The following is an 18,219-nucleotide window of genomic DNA, read 5'->3' on the forward strand; positions in this document are numbered from 1 at the left end:
GCTGCATCCACGCCCATTTCTGCACCGTCCACCATCGTTTACAGGGCTAATGTCTTTTTAAATAAACCCCGCCTATAGCACCGCCTCTTTCTCCTCAAATGACTCTGATTGGTCCGGTTATTCTCTGACCAGGAACAAACCTATCAGCTTAAAGCTTTATAAGATAGATCCACCTGATGACAGACACGAATCTGGACAAACCACTGACTAAGGCTGGCCTTCCACCAGAGGACTTTGCTGAAACTCTTAAAGACTCTAAACCATGGGTGTCAAACTCAAGGCCCGGGGGCAAAATGCGGCCCGTGGTACAGTTGTACCAGGCCTGCAAGAAAATATCATATTCTTTAACTAGCCCTAAAATATGAGGTCAGATTTCCTTCAGTATAAAAATATAAACTTAACCTTGAGTATATCAAATATCCTTATGCCACAAAAATGTGACAAATATAAAGAGTACAAAAAAAAAAGATTTTAAAAATGTGGGAAATTAATTTGTGTTTTCATTTCATATTTTCAATTTTGCATAGCACAACTATGACTTCTATCTATTATTTGGACTTTTATCTTGTGTTTGGAGCTTTTAATATTTATTATTTTGACTTTTTATCCCATATTTGACCTTTTACATTTATCATTTGGACTTTAAGGAAATATTTAGGCTTTTTCAATTTATTTAATTTTTTAATCTCATATTTTGACATTGTCAGTTTTGACTTGTGTCTAATATTTTGGCTTTTTCTATTTATATTTGACTTTTTATCTCATATTTGGAACCTTTAAAGCTCACAGTTTTAAATTTCAAGTTATATTTTGGCCTTAAAAACATGATTGTGACCTGTTTTTATATATTTGCCTTTTAAAGGCATAATTTTAACATCTAACTTTGTGTTTTAACCTTTTGCACTAATAATTTTGACTTTTTATCTCAGATTTTGAGCTTTTTAACTGATCATTTTGACTTTTTAAATCTCAAAATGATTTATCATCAGTGCTTATTTCTTCCCTATAATGTATTACAGGTGAAAATGAGGATGACAGTTTCGTAATGTGGACCCTGTTAGGCCCTCAGGTTAGACCGTAATTCAGAATCCGGCTCCTGCTGTGATTGAGTTTTACACCCCTGCTCTAAAGAGACTGACACCTGAGACCGTCTCACATCTAAAAACTACCTGTCAGCAACTTTTTAGTCTCAGACTGAGATTTTGCAAAGGCTGTGGGTCACTACAAGACTAGAAAACGATTTCTTTTGAGATTATTTCCCATCATGCATCTGGTGAAAACTCACAACAATAATTTTTCAGCAGAGAACAACATGTAGAAGGAGACAGAGGTCACATTTGAGTTACTATCCCTAATAATCTGATGTTTTTAAACCAATTCCATTGAGTAGAAATGAAAGGAAAGTTAAACAGTGAAGCAACTTTGCATGTTACTGCAAATTATTTGGTGCTTAAAAAGATTGAAAAACTTAGAAGTGTTAGATAATTTATCTTTTTTTAAAAGTTAACTTCTTATTTTTAGTGTGTGACGACTTACTTATTTCTAAATTTAACGATCGTATTTTAAGCTATCTTATTAAGTCAAATTATCTTGCTGCATGGACAGATAATTTCACTAGTTTTGAGTACCTTTCTTCTCAGATTTAGTGTTCTTATCTTACATTAAGCCCGTCTTTTTTTGCAGTGTGTTAGTGCAACAACTGAGGAACTATTCCGGAAACACTTCAGAACAAATCGGGCTTTTACTTTAAAAATCCCAGTGGCGGTTTACCTTTCCGGTCATGTCACTTGAGAATGAATTGACAGACAAAAACACAGGAGCAGAAATCTGACTGCAGCTCTGAGCAGATTTAAGATGTACGATAAAATTGGACATGTCTGATATTATTGTAATGCCAAGACTGAAGACAGACCGCCTCAAAACGGCTAAAATCCAGTCTTTAGACCACCTAATACCTAACGACTGAGACAACGGGAGCGAGCTGAGACTTTAGCAAGACTCTCATGACTTTACTCCAACTTTGGGATTTTGTCTGTGACTTTGAAATCGGAGGAAAAGTCATCAGGTCTAAGGTCACCTTTAGAGAAGTTAAAACAATAACAAAAGCTGATGCATGTTTCTCAGCTCCACAGTTTAACTACTGTTTGGTTTTCATGGATGGATTTCACATAAAAAGGGGAAAGTGCCGTCCCATTCTGGCTAACGCTGGGAGCATCCTGTGAACCAGGATGGCCATTATAAACAGCCGTAGTCCGATCAAATGAATTTATTAGCCTATGCCTAACATGTCTGCCTGTGTGTCTGAACTCTGACTGATATTTTCAATCAGTTACCAGCAGTACCTTTCATCACTGACACCTCATAATTCTGCATGTGTCTGTGTGTGTTACCTCTGATGGAGCTTGCTGGGCAGTGATGTAGTAGATCAGGAAAAGTCTCATTTTGTCTTCAGGGGTCCCGGCTGATCGACACAAACATTCAGACACATTGGTTAGTCTTTGCTATCAGCAGAAATGTCTGTTTCTAAGCGTTTGTCGGTGTGTTACCGTCGGGGTCACTGATGATGTCCAGCAGGGATTTGTCCAGAGTTGACTTGCTCATCAGTTTTTCTTCAAACTCAAAGTAAACATCCAGTTTACGGCTCTGAGGACACAAAAAGCATCAAATCATCACTCAGATGTTTGAGCTTCACTGCGAGTTACTGACATTCAGCCAAAGTACGGTAGCCAGTATTTCTGATGTTTCAATACCACAGGTTCTCAAACTATAGATTAAGATTTATGTTATCACAGCACTGAGCTGTAACGCCAGTGTTAGCTTGTTATTTTTTGATCATTGAAAGCAAGAAGTGTCCCCAAATTAGCTTCTCCAGACTTCTGTTTCTGCTGCCATGATATCAAATAGAGCTTAGACAAGATATAGCATTCTGTCTCAGTATGTAATCCTGATTTCATGACATCCTGAGCCAAAGGGGACGCTTAGTGTAACCAGAGACGTCTGTGTGGTACCTTGATGTGGTCGAGGACAGCTGTGGCCACGTTGGTGTGCAGGTCGATCAGTCTCTTCTTCTCCAGGAGCTCAGGCAGAGAGCTGCAGAGACAAACAAGAAAGCAGAAATCTTTATTGTCATTCAGGCTACATCAAAAGATGCAACACTGAACAAAATTTTGAGGCATAGCATGCACAGGTTAAAAACACATAACTAGAAAAGCACTCGGAGAGCGCAGACCTCTGCCATTAGCTCTATCTCCCAATAGAAAAGAATCCTTTAAAAAATCTTCAGTATGACCCAAACTTTGTGATGGGAGTAAATTCAGTCACGTAGCCTCCACCACCACTGGCTGTGCGTTTTCTCCCATGGCCTCTACTCTAGGCCTCCACCATGTCTCCACCTCTGCAGTGTTTGTCAATAAAGCATCACCTCCTCCACCCCAGCCTCCTCCTTCATAGACTAAAGCTTCACCTCCTCCACCCCAGCCTCCTCCTTCATAGACTAAAGCTTCACCTCCTCCACCCCAGCCTCCTCCTTTATAGACTAAAGCTTCACCTCCTCCACCCTTTAGTCTATAAAGGAGGAGGCTGGGGTGGAGGAGGTGATGCTTTATTGACAAACACTGCAGAGGTGGAGACATGGTGGAGGCCTAGAGTAGAGGCCATGGGAGAAAACGCACAGCCAGTGGTGGTGGAGGCTACGTGTCATTCCAGATTTGACCCCTCTTCCTCATGCCATTTCCTGAAAATTTCATCAAAATCCATCCACAAAATCCCCAAAATCAAAGCAGCAGTATTAGCAGCAAGGATAGTATGGTGTAAAAAAATCACATAATAAACAAACAAAGAAGTGTGTTTTTGAAATGTCAGAAACTAAACTTAGCACAAAAAGTCAGTAAAAATTTGTGTTTGGTAGATTATTTCTTCGTTGTAACAATGCTTCTTGGTAATAAATCTTATACCGTTGGAAAGCCTGTTTATTACCCTTTTAAATGATGCTACATTGTTAATCCTGCATTTAAGGGATGAGCAGCAGAGCTGAGCATGTGGGTTGTGCCCATGAAAAACCTGCCAAATCTTTTGTGCCAATGCCAAACAGCTGATTCTGCTGTTGCTAATGACTCTTGTTTGGTGTTTGGTGGATTGGATTATTGAAGTTTGAAGAAACAAGATATATTGGCAATTTAACAATTTATTTATTTAACAAACAGGAGCCTCAGTAGAGCGTGGAAGTACCATACACAGCCACAACAGCCTGGCTCCTCCTCCTCATGCTGGTCACCATCCTGGTCACACACTGCTGTGGGATGGCACCCCATTCTTCAACCAGCATGTGGCGGTGGGAGTGTGACCTTCATTTGATTCCTTCTCCATGGTTAAAGGGTGCTTAGAGTGTCATTATCCAGGGGGATTTTTCATCTCGTTTCCAAAACTAGAGGTTGATTATGAAAAAGACCTTCTTTAAATTCAACTGTGTGGCTGGCCACACTGATTAGGTTTGTTTTTAGTTAATTTGCTGATCGAGACCAGGATAAGCTAGTTGCAGGAGTGTGACCACATCCCGTTTAAGACGTCTTGTTGAAGACGTCCTTTTTATCAAACTGCCTGATGAAGGCTAGTACTGAAACGTTGCACATAAATGACTTCTGCTGCAGGTTTGACGGTGTGAGGATTTGTTCAGTACCTGACTGCAGAGGTGAGTTTGGCCGTGTTGTCTGACAGCATGCTGATGGCTCCTTCATCCTCACCTTCTAAACCCTGGAGACACAGAAGATCAGATTCAGCTATTATAAACCTGAACAATCTTACACTGACCGACAGAATATTTCAGTACCATGTGTTTTAAACTGAAACTGTTTTAATGAACAACAGGATCAAACAGTCATTCACATCTCTGCAGGCTTAAACAGACTGACACCAGGATGTAAAATGATTCTGGAGACTTGAACATGCATGGGAACTTGGACTTGTTTTGCAAATGATTACCAAGGCAGCAATTTCTGTGCATATTAATTTGTGTCAGTCTCACCATGATGCTCTTCAGGCGTTTGACCTCATCCTCCTGAGCTCTGTAGGTGTCCAGCTCCTCCTGCACTGACTCTGCTACCTCCGGGAACGGACTGAAAGACAAACACTCACTCAGTACATTTACATGCAGTTGAACAGGGAAGTTGAGCTGTGATCAGCTCAGTGGAACTGTTCTCCTGAACCACTGATGCTGTCCCAGTATACATCCACCACAGAATAGGGCTGAACAGTTTGCAAAAATTATCTAACGGCAAATTTTTATCGTTAGGTTCCTCATCTTATGTAGTTTTTCACAAATTCAAGCAATAAATCATTCTATATGATGACCTACATTCAGACAGAAAAACTCATCATACATTTGACCATTTTATTGGAAAACAGATCCACAGTTTTACTTAGTGGAGGAGGCTCTACTCTAAAGATGCTCCCTGGGTTAATCAGCAGAATGCTTTGACTTTTAGGGAGCGCAGCTAGAAACCCCCATATAGATAGATGCATTTATGACCATGTTAATTTAAAAACAACAAAATTAATTTAGAAGTTATTAATCCATAGTAGTATGAATCGGAATATGAGGGTGCAACAAGCTCTAAGCTATAAAGGAGGAGGCTGGGGTGGAGGAGGTGAAGCTTTAGTCTATGAAGGAGGAGGCTGGGGTGGAGGAGGTGAAGCTTTAGTCTATGAAGGAGGAGGCTGGGGTGGAGGAGGTGAAGCTTTAGTCTATGAAGGAGGAGGCTGGGGTGGAGGAGGTGAAGCTTTAGTCTATGAAGGAGGAGGCTGGGGTGGAGGAGGGAAAGCTTTAGTCTATGAAGGAGGAGGCTGGGGTGGAGGAGGGAAAGCTTTAGTCTATAAAGGAGGAGGCTGGGGTGGAGGAGGTGAAGCTTTAGTCTATGAAGGAGGAGGCTGGGGTGGAGGAGGGGAAGCTTTAGTCTATGAAGGAGGAGGCTGGGGTGGAGGAGGTGAAGCTTTAGTTTATAAAGGAGGAGGCTGGGGTGGAGGAGGTGAAGCTTTAGTCTATAAAGGAGGAGGCTGGGGTGGAGGAGGTGGAGCTTTAGTCTATAAAGGAGGAGGCTGGGGTGGAGGAGGTGGAGCTTTGCCAGCAGCAGCAGCAGCATGGTGCATCAGCATGCAAGCAGGGATTAGTGAGAAGTATGTCATCTTTAAATGGACTGCTGTGTTTAGGAAGAGCTGTGATTGGCTGTGGGAGCTGGAAGCAGTAATTGATATCGGCTGGCTGTCAGCTGATTGTGGCTAGCATAAGACTTTTGTGAAATAACACTATGCTTCATTAATATCAGAATAAACTAGGGAAGAAGGATTTAAAACAATGAATCTGTTTGCAATTATTTTTGCTCATCTTGGACATCTGTTATCAACTGCTTTATTAAAGGGGGTTATCATTTTTATGTCTTCTGTTTTGATTAAGAAAAATATGCATAAAACAAGAAAAGGAGGATTTTTGTAAACAAGTCTAAAAAGATTTGAATGATTTTTATAATGTGCAGAAAATCTCTGCTGCTGCTGCAAAATGAATGCATTAATTGCAACAGGCCATACTGCAATTTAATCTAATTTGCGTTTAATTTCCCTGCCCTACTGCAGAATATTCTATCTCTACAAAGAGCTGCAGTCCCCATCACTACAGCCTGAAGGCTACAGAGCATGTGCAAAACACCTAATCCAGAATGACATGCAAAAGAGAATCAGGCTGCAGCCACATAATCCAGGTGTGTTAGTTAAACCTGAGATTTGCTATGATTTTAGTTGGATTAACATGGACAGCATGGAGGACGTTTTTAGAGATACTGAAACAGACGAACTGTCTGGTATGATCGTGTGAAGAAGGTTAAAGATGAAGCCTTTTGTTGTTAGCTCACAGAGTCCTCACAAATCACCCACAATCATCTTCAGGTCTTATTTTGAAATCCTGATAGCTGATGATTATTGAATATTTGAGCAGAAAACACAAAGACCTCCCAGAATAAATCAGCCCAGGACAAATGTCTGGATTCTAAGACTGTTTAGACGTTAACCGTGTCTGTTGCTCTGACCTGCCCTTGTGTTTCTGCCAGAACTTGTCAGCAGCGGTCAGGTCGTAGGTCTTTCTGTTCTTCTTCTTTGGTCTGGCACCTGCGGGAGACGGTTCTGCCCCCACGCCCTCCTCCATCACCACCCTGTTCAGCTGGAAGTCCTGCAGAAGAAAGACACATAAATTTAACATTTCTACCGTGGTCTCTGGCGTTTAAAGTCTTCAGCAGGCGGCTTCACTGGTTGTTTTGGCGGGTAGCATCCTTCGTGTCTGCCAGTACCTGCAGAGAGCCGTTCATAGTCCAAACCTGACATCATTTCAGCCTTATAAACTGTTTTTCCTGTGTTAGATGGTGTAATTCAACCCTTCAAGTCTTCTAAATCACTAAATCCTGCATGAAACCACCAACAAAATCCAAAAATATCATCATCTAATATCATTTCAGTTTCTGAGTCTACTTTTCCAAAACTCATTCAGACACTAAGACCTGATCCGGGACACTAGGGGGCGCTGGGGTGATGAAGACAGGTGGGTTTTAGTCCAGAGTGAAGACAGGCCAACCAGTCACCAATAATAACAGCAGTGTGAATCCTTACAGAAGCTGACAGGAGGCTGATCCTCGTCTCAATCATAGAAACCACCATCATATCATAATACTGCTGTTGCCAGGGTGAGATTTATACTGGGATGGCGTCTCCTGCTGGTTCTGGGCCTGGCTGTGTTCAAACTTTTGAATTATTTGTAGGAAAATGAAGAAAAAGATGGAGAATGTGCAGCCAGAGAGGAGCAGCAGCACTGCCAACTGGATCGACATTAACAAAACAAAAATTAGATCAAGGATCTGGACGAAGAGATGTTTAAAAGACGTTCGGGAGAATCTGAGAATAAAGACAAGACAGCACAATCAAGGGATGTATCTGTTAAATCTAGCTCCTTCCTCAATTAGAAATAAAGGGCTGTGTTAAACACGATTGTGATTGGTCAGTTACACCTACCAACAGTCTGCTAGAATGCTATCGTTAGGAAGAACACACCGTTACCGTGGGCAACAGACGCTGCCAGGGATGCAGCTCTGATTAAACGATCCATGCTTCATCTGAGCCGGCTGTTCTGGTTCGGTACATTTGCAGCAAGTTGACCCCGCTCTGTGGTTTTACATGGTCGTCTTCTCTGTGGCTGAGCTGCTGTTGTTCCTAAACTCTTCCACTTTCTAATAAGACCACTTTCAGGTGACTGTGGAATATCCAGCGGGGATGAAATTTCACCAGCTGTCTAAACTACAAATATTTTAACAATTTAAATATTTTGCAGGAGTGTTTCCAAAGTAAATGAAATGAGACATATAGAAATATAAAAAACTAAAGATTCTAGTGCTCTGTAGAAACTGCAGGAAAATTTCTTGTGCTGAACATAAGGTTTAGTGTTCAACCCCAGCCTGCCAGCCTTTCTGTTTCTTTTGATTTCAATCCCAGAGTTCAGGATTTTGATGCAATTGAGAGTGAAACAAGAAGTTATAAACACCAAAAATAATGTAACTGCTGTGTTAAATAGCCTTGGTGTTATAAATGTAGTCTGTCAGAAAACTCAGTCCCTAAACTCCTGAGCCAAAATGTCAATTCTCTTAATTTCTTTTCCCTCATTTCCAGAAAGAAAACATTTAGAGCGTAATGTTTTGGCAGAACGAAATGTCCACTTCAGGAGCTGTCAGAGGACACACCAAACAATCTTTTATAAGTAGTTAATGACATAAAAACTAACAATCAGGAGTCAAAAATGGAGTTATCTACTGCCGGGTTAAAGGACTCTGCAGGTGAGCTCAGACAAAGATCTTCTATGAGAGAGGAGGCCTCACATACAAGGGGAAAGCTTTCTGGGGCAAACTGGGGACCCTGGAGGTCAGCAAAATCATGGTTGATTGTAAAGTTAGGTGTGATAACAATATTCTTTTCAACCTGACAACTCATATCAAAGCAAAACATGACAAAAATGGGAAAAAGTGGCAAAAGGGTGCCAAATTTGAAAAAGCAAATAGACAAAAATTGTCAAAAAATGGGAAAAGTGGGAAAAAAGGCAAAATCTGAAAAGAAAAGAGACAAAAAATGTCAAAAAATGGGAAAAAGTGGCAAAAAATGGCAAAATCTAAAAATGAAAATAGGCAAAAATTGTCCAAAAATGGACAAAATTGGCAAAATTGTCCAAAAATGGGAAAAAGTGGCAAAAAATGGCAAAATCTGAAAAAGAAAATAGACTACCTGCCAAAAAATATCCAAAATGGGAAAAAGTGGGGAAAAAATGGCAAAATCTGAAAAGAAAATAGACAAAAATTGTCCAAAAATGGGAAAAAGTGGCAAAAAATGGCAAAATTTGAAATGCAAATAGAAAAAAAATGGGGGAATTTTTTCAAATGGCAAAAATTGATGATAAATTGGCAAAAATTGAAAAAAAAGGAGGATCAGGTGTTAAAAGTTGGTAAAAAGCAGCAAAAATAGGCAAAATAGAAAAAAGGGCGAAAATGGAGCAAAAAGCTGTAAAAAAAAAGTTTCATGGGGTCTAAATAAGGCAAAAAAGTTACAAGTTTGTAACGGACAGAAAGACGGGCTACTCTGAGCTTTGCATCACACTTGTTTACAGCTGACCAGGACTGATCAGCTTTGTGGCTCTGAATCCAGACCCTTTGTTCTGTACTTGGAAGAAGCTTGTTTAAAGACTAGGTGTCATATTTTATCCACAGTCTTTATTTCTGGAGGCAGGCCTGCCATCCTCAGACTCCTCCGCTGAAGTAAAATGAGTCCTGACGGATGAATAACAGCATTAAGGAGCTGTGAGGAGCCACATTTTTACTCTGGATTTGCCAAACGTCGGTGTGGTGGTGTCAGAGAGTGTGATGATGTGTTATATAACACGCCGGTGTAGCTCCACATTCCTGTGCTGTCAGAATTAACCTCAGCACCTCAGCAGCTGACAGCACTCTGGCTCTACACCAGCTAATGATGAGGGAGTCTTTGGGGATCCCTGACACTCACACAGTCCATTATCCCCGCATAGTTAAACAGAAGGAATCAATGATCTTCAGTGGATTTAAAGGCTGACGTCCTCATAGACTCTCTACAGCTATCATCTCCTGTTTGCTGAAATCAGAACCAGAACTAATCAACTCTTTGTTGATTTGGTTTTAGGCCGGTACTGGTTGTTTGAAAATCCACCAAAAGGTAAAAATCTGAGACTTCTCACAACCAAACACAGATGTTTTAACACGTTATGATGTTAACATTAGAGAAGACTTTTAAAGGATCTGCAGGAACCTTTTAATAATAGTGCTCATATTCATGTTTTTAAAATGCTGGTATCAGTAACTGCTGACTCACCAGGACGTCGTGGATCAGCGCCTGATAGGTCCAGGTGTGGTGGAGGGGCGTGGCCATATCCACGTTACGATCAGCCAGAACAAACAGAGGCCTCTGGAAACTAAAGAGATCAGAGGCCACATCAGGGATTTAAATACAGCAGGGCATTATGGGAAATGTAGTTGGTTTCATATTTAGGGGCTCTGTTTACCTGAACTGTCCAGCAGCCATGTTATCTCCAGTGAAGAGGCTGTTTCTGGCATCCCGCAGGTTCTCACGCAGCTTTTTATCCAACTTCTGCAAAACATACACAAAATATAATGTTCAATCCACCGTCCAAGTTAATGAATCAGGAAATAGTGTGCTGTTATAGCTTCATTTACAGACTACAATAGGGATAAGTTCTATGAACACAGCAGCTTTGTAAAGCCAGAACTGAATGTGGATTATTGCCAAGAACCCTCCTGCAGCAGCTGCAGCCCCTCAGCCAGTTTACTGCTGACAGAGAGAGGAGACGATCCACCACCGCCAAGAAAAGCCATGAGAGTGGGTGGGTGGGATTAAGTCAGTCAGTTATAAATGTATAATCCAGTGTTACTCAACCAAAGAGCCAAACTAACAAACATACCTTTGCAAGAGCCACAATCTAAGTGGTAAAAATTGGTGAAAACAGGTTAAAGTGGCAGTAACAAGAAGTTAAAGTGGGGAAATGGTCGAAAAGTGGTGAAAACTGATTGAAAAATAAGTTACAGGTGGCAAAGTGGTCAAAAAAAAAGTTAAAAATAGTAACTAAAATGGGAAAAAGTGGCAAAAATGGGAAAAAAACTGGCATTCAATGGCAAAAGGCAGCTAAAATGTGTAAGAAGGGGCAAAACATGGAAAAAGGGGAGAAAATCAGGCAAAAACTGGTGAAAATCGCAAAAATTGATACCAAAAACAAGTTACAGGTGGCAAAATGGATAAAACGTGTGGCAAAAAATGAGTGAAAAGAGGCTAAAATGGACAAAAGTGGCAAATTGGTCAAAAACTAGCAAAGAAGTGGCAAAAAATGGTGAAAATTGGCAAAAATTAGGCAAAAAAGTAGCAAAAGTGATTAAAAAATGAGTTACAGGTGGCAAAAATTAGGCGCAAAACTATAAAATGTGGCAAAAAATGAGTGAAAAGAGACTAAAATTGACAAAGGTGGCAAAAATGGGAAAAAAATAGCATTCAATGGAAAAAGGCAGCTTAAATGGCTGAGAAGGGGTAAAACATGGCAAAAAGTGGAAAAGAATTGCAAATAGCACGAAAAAAAAGAAAAAAACTGGTAAAAAGGGGCAAAAGAAGTGTTAAACTTGGGCTTAAAAAGCTGTTAAATGAATTAAAAGTGGCAACAAAGGGGGGACAATTGAAAATAAGGGCAATGGAAATACACAAACAAAAAATAAAGGCTGACAATTTAAACCAACTGTACAAGAGCGGGAAACAAACTGATTAATGTGACTTGCAATGTATAATTTCTGAGGTCAAAGTTTCCCTTTTTTAAGGTTTTCTTGGGAAGAATATTTCAAATAAACACATAAAAGAGCCACACTTTGAGTATCACTGGTATAATCTACCTGTTCCATATGAAAACTGATTCAGTTCATAAATATATATATATAGATATATACATTTATATTTATATTTATTTATTTATATTATATAGTATGGAAGATCTTTCATGCCATCAGCAATAAGACTATACAATTCTATCATAAACAGATGAGACTCCAGACAAATGAATTTGCCTTCGGGGATAAATAAAGTTATTGTATTGTATTGTATTGTAAATAAAACTCACTCAGTTTAAAAAAATTCTGTAAGAATGGAAGCTGAAAAAAAAAGAAAAAGAGACCTTGTAACTCTAAAACCTTTCTTTTAAAAAACTAAAAATACCATGAGGCTGAAAACCAGTCCCACGCCAGCCCTGATGATGCTGCACTTCCCAGCATGCATTGCCAAAGGCAGGCCCTTTTACTGAGCGGAGCCACATGATCTAGATCTCTAAATGAATCCCCATCATTACGAGCAAGAGTGAATGGACACCGGCTGTGGAAAAGCAAGATTAGAGTTTATAGTGCCAAAGGGCACCAAACCAAACTGGACTAGCTGGTCTAAACCTGACGTGATTGGCTGATGTCTGTGAAAACTCACCACTGCGACCATCTCTGCTGCATTTCCACGAGGACAGCGAATGATCGGCACGGCGCCTGAGCAAATAAATAAATAAATAGGTTAAAATGAAGTCTCAGAAAGAAACTGACGTGGAAGAATCAGAGACAACTTCATAACTGAGTTCTGATCTTTAGTTAACTTTTTAGTTTGTCTATTTCTATACAAAAATAAACTGTTTATAAAGTAGGACAAGCAGTCAGCTCTCTACTGTGGGGGTGAGAGCAATTTTACTTCTGATGGAGAATTTCAGAGATTTAATGAAACACTACCATCTAGTGGACAGAAACAGAACAACACCAACAACATATCCAGCTGCAAAAAGACACAGACCCAGGGTAACTGCTCCTTTAAATATGTTTATTAACAGGCTAAATATTCACATACTTATGTAAACACAGACACTCAGAGTAAATCCACACAGATCAGTGAAGCTGAGAGCCGCAGCTCGTCTCCTAAACTCACCCAGAGTGACGAAGAAACAGAAGAGCGAGTCTACGATGGTGTCCATGATGGCCTCCATGTCCGTGTCCTGGATGTCGGCTCTGTTGATGGCTGCGGGACGGAGACACACAAGACATTATGTAAGGATGTCAAACTTTTCTGATGTCACTTCCTGCCTTTACAAAGATCTGATAATCCATCATTACAACGCCGCGCTTCTGTTTCTCCACATTCAGGTAGATCTGCTGATCCACTTTCACCTCTGTTACTACCAAAAGACAGAACACAGGAGTGTGTGTGTGTGTGTGTGTGTGTGTGTGTGTGTGGGTGTGGGGGGGGGGGTCTTTATCCCCCATTGCACCTCCAAGAAATTCAAAGTGAAGGTGAAATGTCACCTGAGTGTAAATACCACACCTTTAATCACATCTCAGGTATAATTTTAGTGAGTCTAAATCAGATCTCTGATCCTGCAAGGGTAAAAGTCTGGAGTCTAAGTCTGGAGTTTTAGTTTGTTTGTTTTCATGGTTTTGATATTTAAATCGTTTTTTTAAAGATATATCTGATAGGCTTGTGCTAAAATATCCATATGCCATAATTTTATCACATGCACATTGCCAATATGCATATCAAAATAGATTTTACAGAATCAGCATGGCTGTAGATGACAGTTTTAAAATATACTAGAAAACTACATGATGCAGCGCACGCCTCACTCAGCCAAAACAAGCTAGAGGTGGTACTCACAGCGGTGACGTGGATTATAGTTTAAACCTGCTGCCAGTACGACTAAAAGCAGAGACACCAGATTGTTTCGGGGTTTCTTTAACACCAGAAGGTCATGAGGTGGACATGAGCCATGCAAGCTGTGCAGTAAACAAGGTAGAACACTACAGCTACACCAGTCTTTATCCACATAAGCCACAGGGCTAATTAGCAGTTAGCAACTACAGCTGGGCTCACTGTACTAGTCTGCAGCAGGGGTTCTCAAACCTTTTCAGCCCACAACCCCCAAAATAAAGGTGCTAGAGACCAGGGACCCCCAACATAAAGGTGCCAGAGACCAGGGACCCCCAACATAAAGGTGCCAGAGACCAGGGACCCCCAAAATAAAGGTGCCAGAGACCAGGGACCCCCAACATAAAGGTGCCAGAGACCAGGGACCCCCAACATAAAGGTGCCAGAGACCAGGGACCCCCAACATAAAGATGCCAGAGACCAGGGACCCCCAAAATAAAGGTGCCAGAGACCAGGGACCCACAAAATAAAGGTGCCAGAGACCAGGGACCCACAAAATAAAGGTGCCAGAGACCAGGGACCCACAAAATAAAGGTGCCAGAGACCAGGAACCCCTAACATAAAGGTGCCAGAGACCAGGGACCCCCAAAATAAAGGTGCCAGAGATGAGGGGCCCCCATAATAAAGGTGCCAGAGACCGGGGACCCCCAAAATAAAGGTACTAGAGATCGGGGACCCCCAAAACAAAGGTGCCAGGAACGAGGGACCCCCAAATTAAAGGTGCCAGAGACCAGGGACCCCAAAAATAAAGGTGCCAGAGACCAGGGACCCCCAAATTCAAGGTGCCAGAGACCAGGGACCCCCCAAAATAAAGGTGCCAGAGACCAGGGACCCCCACTGGACTTGAAGGTGGCTGAACAGCTATGAACATTCATGAACCTCTCTGGGGCCCAGCCAAACTGGGGCCCATGGAGGTCAGCAAAACCATGGTCCATAGTGAAGTTAAGCTTTGAAAACCATATTTTATATTTTTATCATGAATAATAACCACTCTGATCAAAGAAACACATATCTCTCTGTGATTTTGTGTAGTGAATAACCTTCTGATAATGAAACAACTTTTGTTAAAAACATATTCAAAATGGGTGAAAAATTGCTTAAATTAGTTAATAATGGCAAAAAAATTGTGGAAAAGGTGTTGAAATTGGATTTTTAAAGAACAAAAATGGGATAAAAAGTGGCAAAAGTTAGATAAAAGTGGCAGAAAATAACCAAAAATTGATTACATTTGCAAAAACCGGCATAGAAAGCGGTAAAAGGGGATAAAAAAGTGGCTGAAATGACTTTTAAGTGCAAAAATTGGGGGAAATTAAGTGGAATAGGATGAAAAATTGATAGAAACTGGCAAAAAATGGTATAAATGTGGTTATAATGGGTAAAAAGGGTTAATAGTGGCAATAATGAGGCAGCAATAGGCAGAAAGTGGCAAGAATTGGTTTAGAAGTGACAAAAACAGGCAGAAAACAGAGGTGGAAAGGGTTTAAAATGGACACAAATGGGTTTAAGTAGCAAAATGTGCTAAAATTAGCAAAATTGGTGTTAAAAAGTGATGAATAAGGATTAAAATTGTAATGTAATTGTAGTGTAATTCAAAAAATATTCTTAGTTTTTTTTTTTATGCATCCGGTGACCCCATCTCAGTGTCTCGCGACCCCCAGGGGTCCTGACCCCAAGGTTGAGAACCACTGGTCTACAGCACTGAATGAGACTGTTAAATCAGAATTCCCTTCAACTTCTAAACAGATCAGGAGATAAAAGCAGCACTTTATGATTTCATAGTAAAGACATGAGCTGAACAAAAGCGCTGACGAAAGAGGCTCCGGTGTTAGCGTGCCGTTTAATCCTCAGCGGTGCAGTTTTATGCAGAAGCAAAGCAAAAAATCTTCTTTCAAATGCATGTGGGCTTATAGTAAAGTGAAACTACAATACAACTACATGAAAGTACGAAAAACAGCAAGAGAGACAACAAAGACTTTAATCTTTTATAGCATCTGAGTTTAAGTGTTTTAAAGAGTAAGAACTTTAAAACGGCATTGTTTCTGTTGTCCTCCACAATAAAGACAAGATTATTGTTTTTCTTCTGTAATAAATAATAATAAAAGTACCACAACTCTGAAAAAAACACACTGATTTTAAATTAATGATGCATAGAAGAAGAAGAATTAATAAAATTGTGTGTAAGCTTCTGCCCATGGTCTAAACGGCACAGAAACATGAAACATAAAGGTCAAAGGTCAGGGCAGGTCTCCAGAAATTAAATGCTTATGTTTAAATTTATTGTTAACTGACAGAAGGCTGACCTCAAACATGTCTGCATGTGTGTTTCTGTGTGTTACCGTGGTATGAGATGAGCTCCTTATTCTGATTGCAGAGCATGAACATGTCGTCCTCCAGAGTGATGAAGTTCAGGTACTGATCATACACCTGGACACAAGCATGCAGCAGGTACACTATCAATTACACTGGAATCAAATTCAAGAGCTCAAACTACAATAAATGCACAGAAATCTAAATTTTATTTTGTTTTTCAAATTTTAGTTCTTAGATACTCATATATCTAAATAAATCAAAATGTTTAATGGTGAAATTATGAAACTATCACATCACTCGATCCATTCGCTACAAACTCACAATAAGACAGAGGTAAACTTTGTAAAGGAGACTCCCAGCACGATAGCTGGTGCTTCAGCAGACCAGGCTTCTATGTTAAAGAAGAATAAAAGTCATGATGTGAGGCTGAATAAAACAGTAGCTGTGTTCACCTTGGTGACTTGGCTGACAGCGTTAGCGGCCAGAGCGGCGCTGGCGATGTCCTCTAGTTTACTCCGACTGATGGCTGAGATGAAGTTCAGGTAGTACGACTCGTACAGCTGGCTCCTCAGATCCTGCAGAAGCACACAGACACACTAAAATGTCACAACAGGAGCCTCTGACACAGCTGACTGCAGCGGCTATAACACGATAATGTGAGGCAGACTTCTGACGACGCCTCGGTTCAGCTTCAGCCACATTCACGGGAGTTCTGTGCATGTACCAGTGTGGTTTCAGAGCGTTCAGCTAGTGTGAGTACCTGGCATATCCTGTCGATGTTCTCCTCTGTAGGCATGACGAAGTAGATGGCAGGAACGTCTGGGATGGGATCTCTGTCTGAGTGAAGCAGACTAAACACACAAACAGGCTGGATTAGACAGAAATAGCCAAGGAAAGAGGCATAAATGTGCAGAACTCAACTAAAAAATACTCTCTCCCTTTGTGGACCACTGCTGCCACCAACAAGATGTACAAACAACTACATCAGAGAGGAAAAGGTTCTTGTTCTAGCTCTTTTACAGGTCAAGGGCAGTCTGGGTAAACGAGTAGACCCTCACAGGAGGGGTTGGGATTATTATGAGGCAGCGTGGATGAGTGTGTGCGTCTCTTACAGGTGCAGGGTGATGCCCATGTCTCTCAGCTCTTTGACAGACAGCAGCGGGGAGATGATGTCCTGGCCGAACCGGTCGTATATCAACACCTGAACACAGAAAATACAGAAACAAACCGAGCATAGAAACTAAAGTTAGAGAGAGAACAAAGACACAGGAACATTTGGCTAGATGCTAACGGACCAGAGTACCCTGCCTGTAAACTAGGAGGTCAAAGTTCATGTTCATGTAAACAGGGCAAGGAAATATATCAAGTTCTTCAGACATATAGATGTACGGTCAAGGGAGATACAGAGAAAGAAAAACGTCTATATGTTGATGTTAAACTCCTAAAACTAGGTTTTTTCCATCAGACTGTTGTTGTTTTTAAAAAAGATAACATGCAACAACTCTCTCTGCTCCTCACTTAAATAAAAGTGAGAGCTGTTTTGATGGGAAAGGCAGGGCAGAAGCTCTGTGTCTCTCAGCTGTCAGGTCCTGTAGATGTGTCTGGAAAAAATTAACAAAAAATTTTGCGTGGTACGGGAGCCACAAGCAGACATAAATGCATGAATCTTTGACATTTCAACTTCTTTATCTTCTTTTTCAGGGATTTCTCATTATAACAAGTTAACTTCCCAAAATCTCTAGAAAATAACCAAAATTTTATCCCGGGAAAAGCGGAGCGTATGAAGAAGTCGGCTCATCCTTTAACGGTGTCTTTGATTTCGCTATTATTTTCCAAATTTCTAGTTTTTTATTGAATTCATTTTAACGGATGTAGTTAATTTTTCAGGAACTTGCAGGGATGCAGGATATCGGACTTTTGCAGATATCAGATATTTACAAATCAATTTTAGCTAATACTGATACTGGTTCTGAATGCAGTTCAGACTTTAAATTTCAATCCTTAGAGCACACAGTTTAGAGTTTGAGGTTTAACAAACTTCTGTCCTTCAATCAGACTTTAAAGTTTAAGGACTGATCATGAATA

At 40.6% G+C, this 18,219-nt stretch overlaps 1 protein-coding gene across 1 annotated transcript in view; it reads right to left on the reverse strand.

Annotated features, from left to right (window-relative positions):
* Window positions 1-18,219, reverse strand: part of scfd1 (sec1 family domain containing 1) — a 40,842-nt gene that overhangs the window by 17,671 nt on the left and 4,952 nt on the right. The window contains exons 3-16 of the mRNA XM_041813375.1: window positions 17,247-17,335; window positions 16,895-16,985; window positions 16,587-16,709; window positions 16,161-16,248; window positions 13,051-13,140; window positions 12,568-12,623; window positions 10,604-10,689; window positions 10,414-10,513; window positions 7,071-7,210; window positions 5,021-5,111; window positions 4,676-4,749; window positions 3,009-3,090; window positions 2,547-2,643; window positions 2,391-2,461 (exon numbers count right to left, since the gene is read on the reverse strand). Coding sequence (XP_041669309.1) covers window positions 2,391-2,461; window positions 2,547-2,643; window positions 3,009-3,090; window positions 4,676-4,749; window positions 5,021-5,111; window positions 7,071-7,210; window positions 10,414-10,513; window positions 10,604-10,689; window positions 12,568-12,623; window positions 13,051-13,140; window positions 16,161-16,248; window positions 16,587-16,709; window positions 16,895-16,985; window positions 17,247-17,335 — 1,278 coding nt within the window. The remainder of the gene's footprint in view (window positions 1-2,390; window positions 2,462-2,546; window positions 2,644-3,008; window positions 3,091-4,675; window positions 4,750-5,020; window positions 5,112-7,070; window positions 7,211-10,413; window positions 10,514-10,603; window positions 10,690-12,567; window positions 12,624-13,050; window positions 13,141-16,160; window positions 16,249-16,586; window positions 16,710-16,894; window positions 16,986-17,246; window positions 17,336-18,219) is intronic.

Source organism: Cheilinus undulatus, linkage group 18, assembly GCF_018320785.1.
Source record: "Cheilinus undulatus linkage group 18, ASM1832078v1, whole genome shotgun sequence".
NCBI lineage: Eukaryota > Metazoa > Chordata > Actinopteri > Labriformes > Labridae > Cheilinus > Cheilinus undulatus.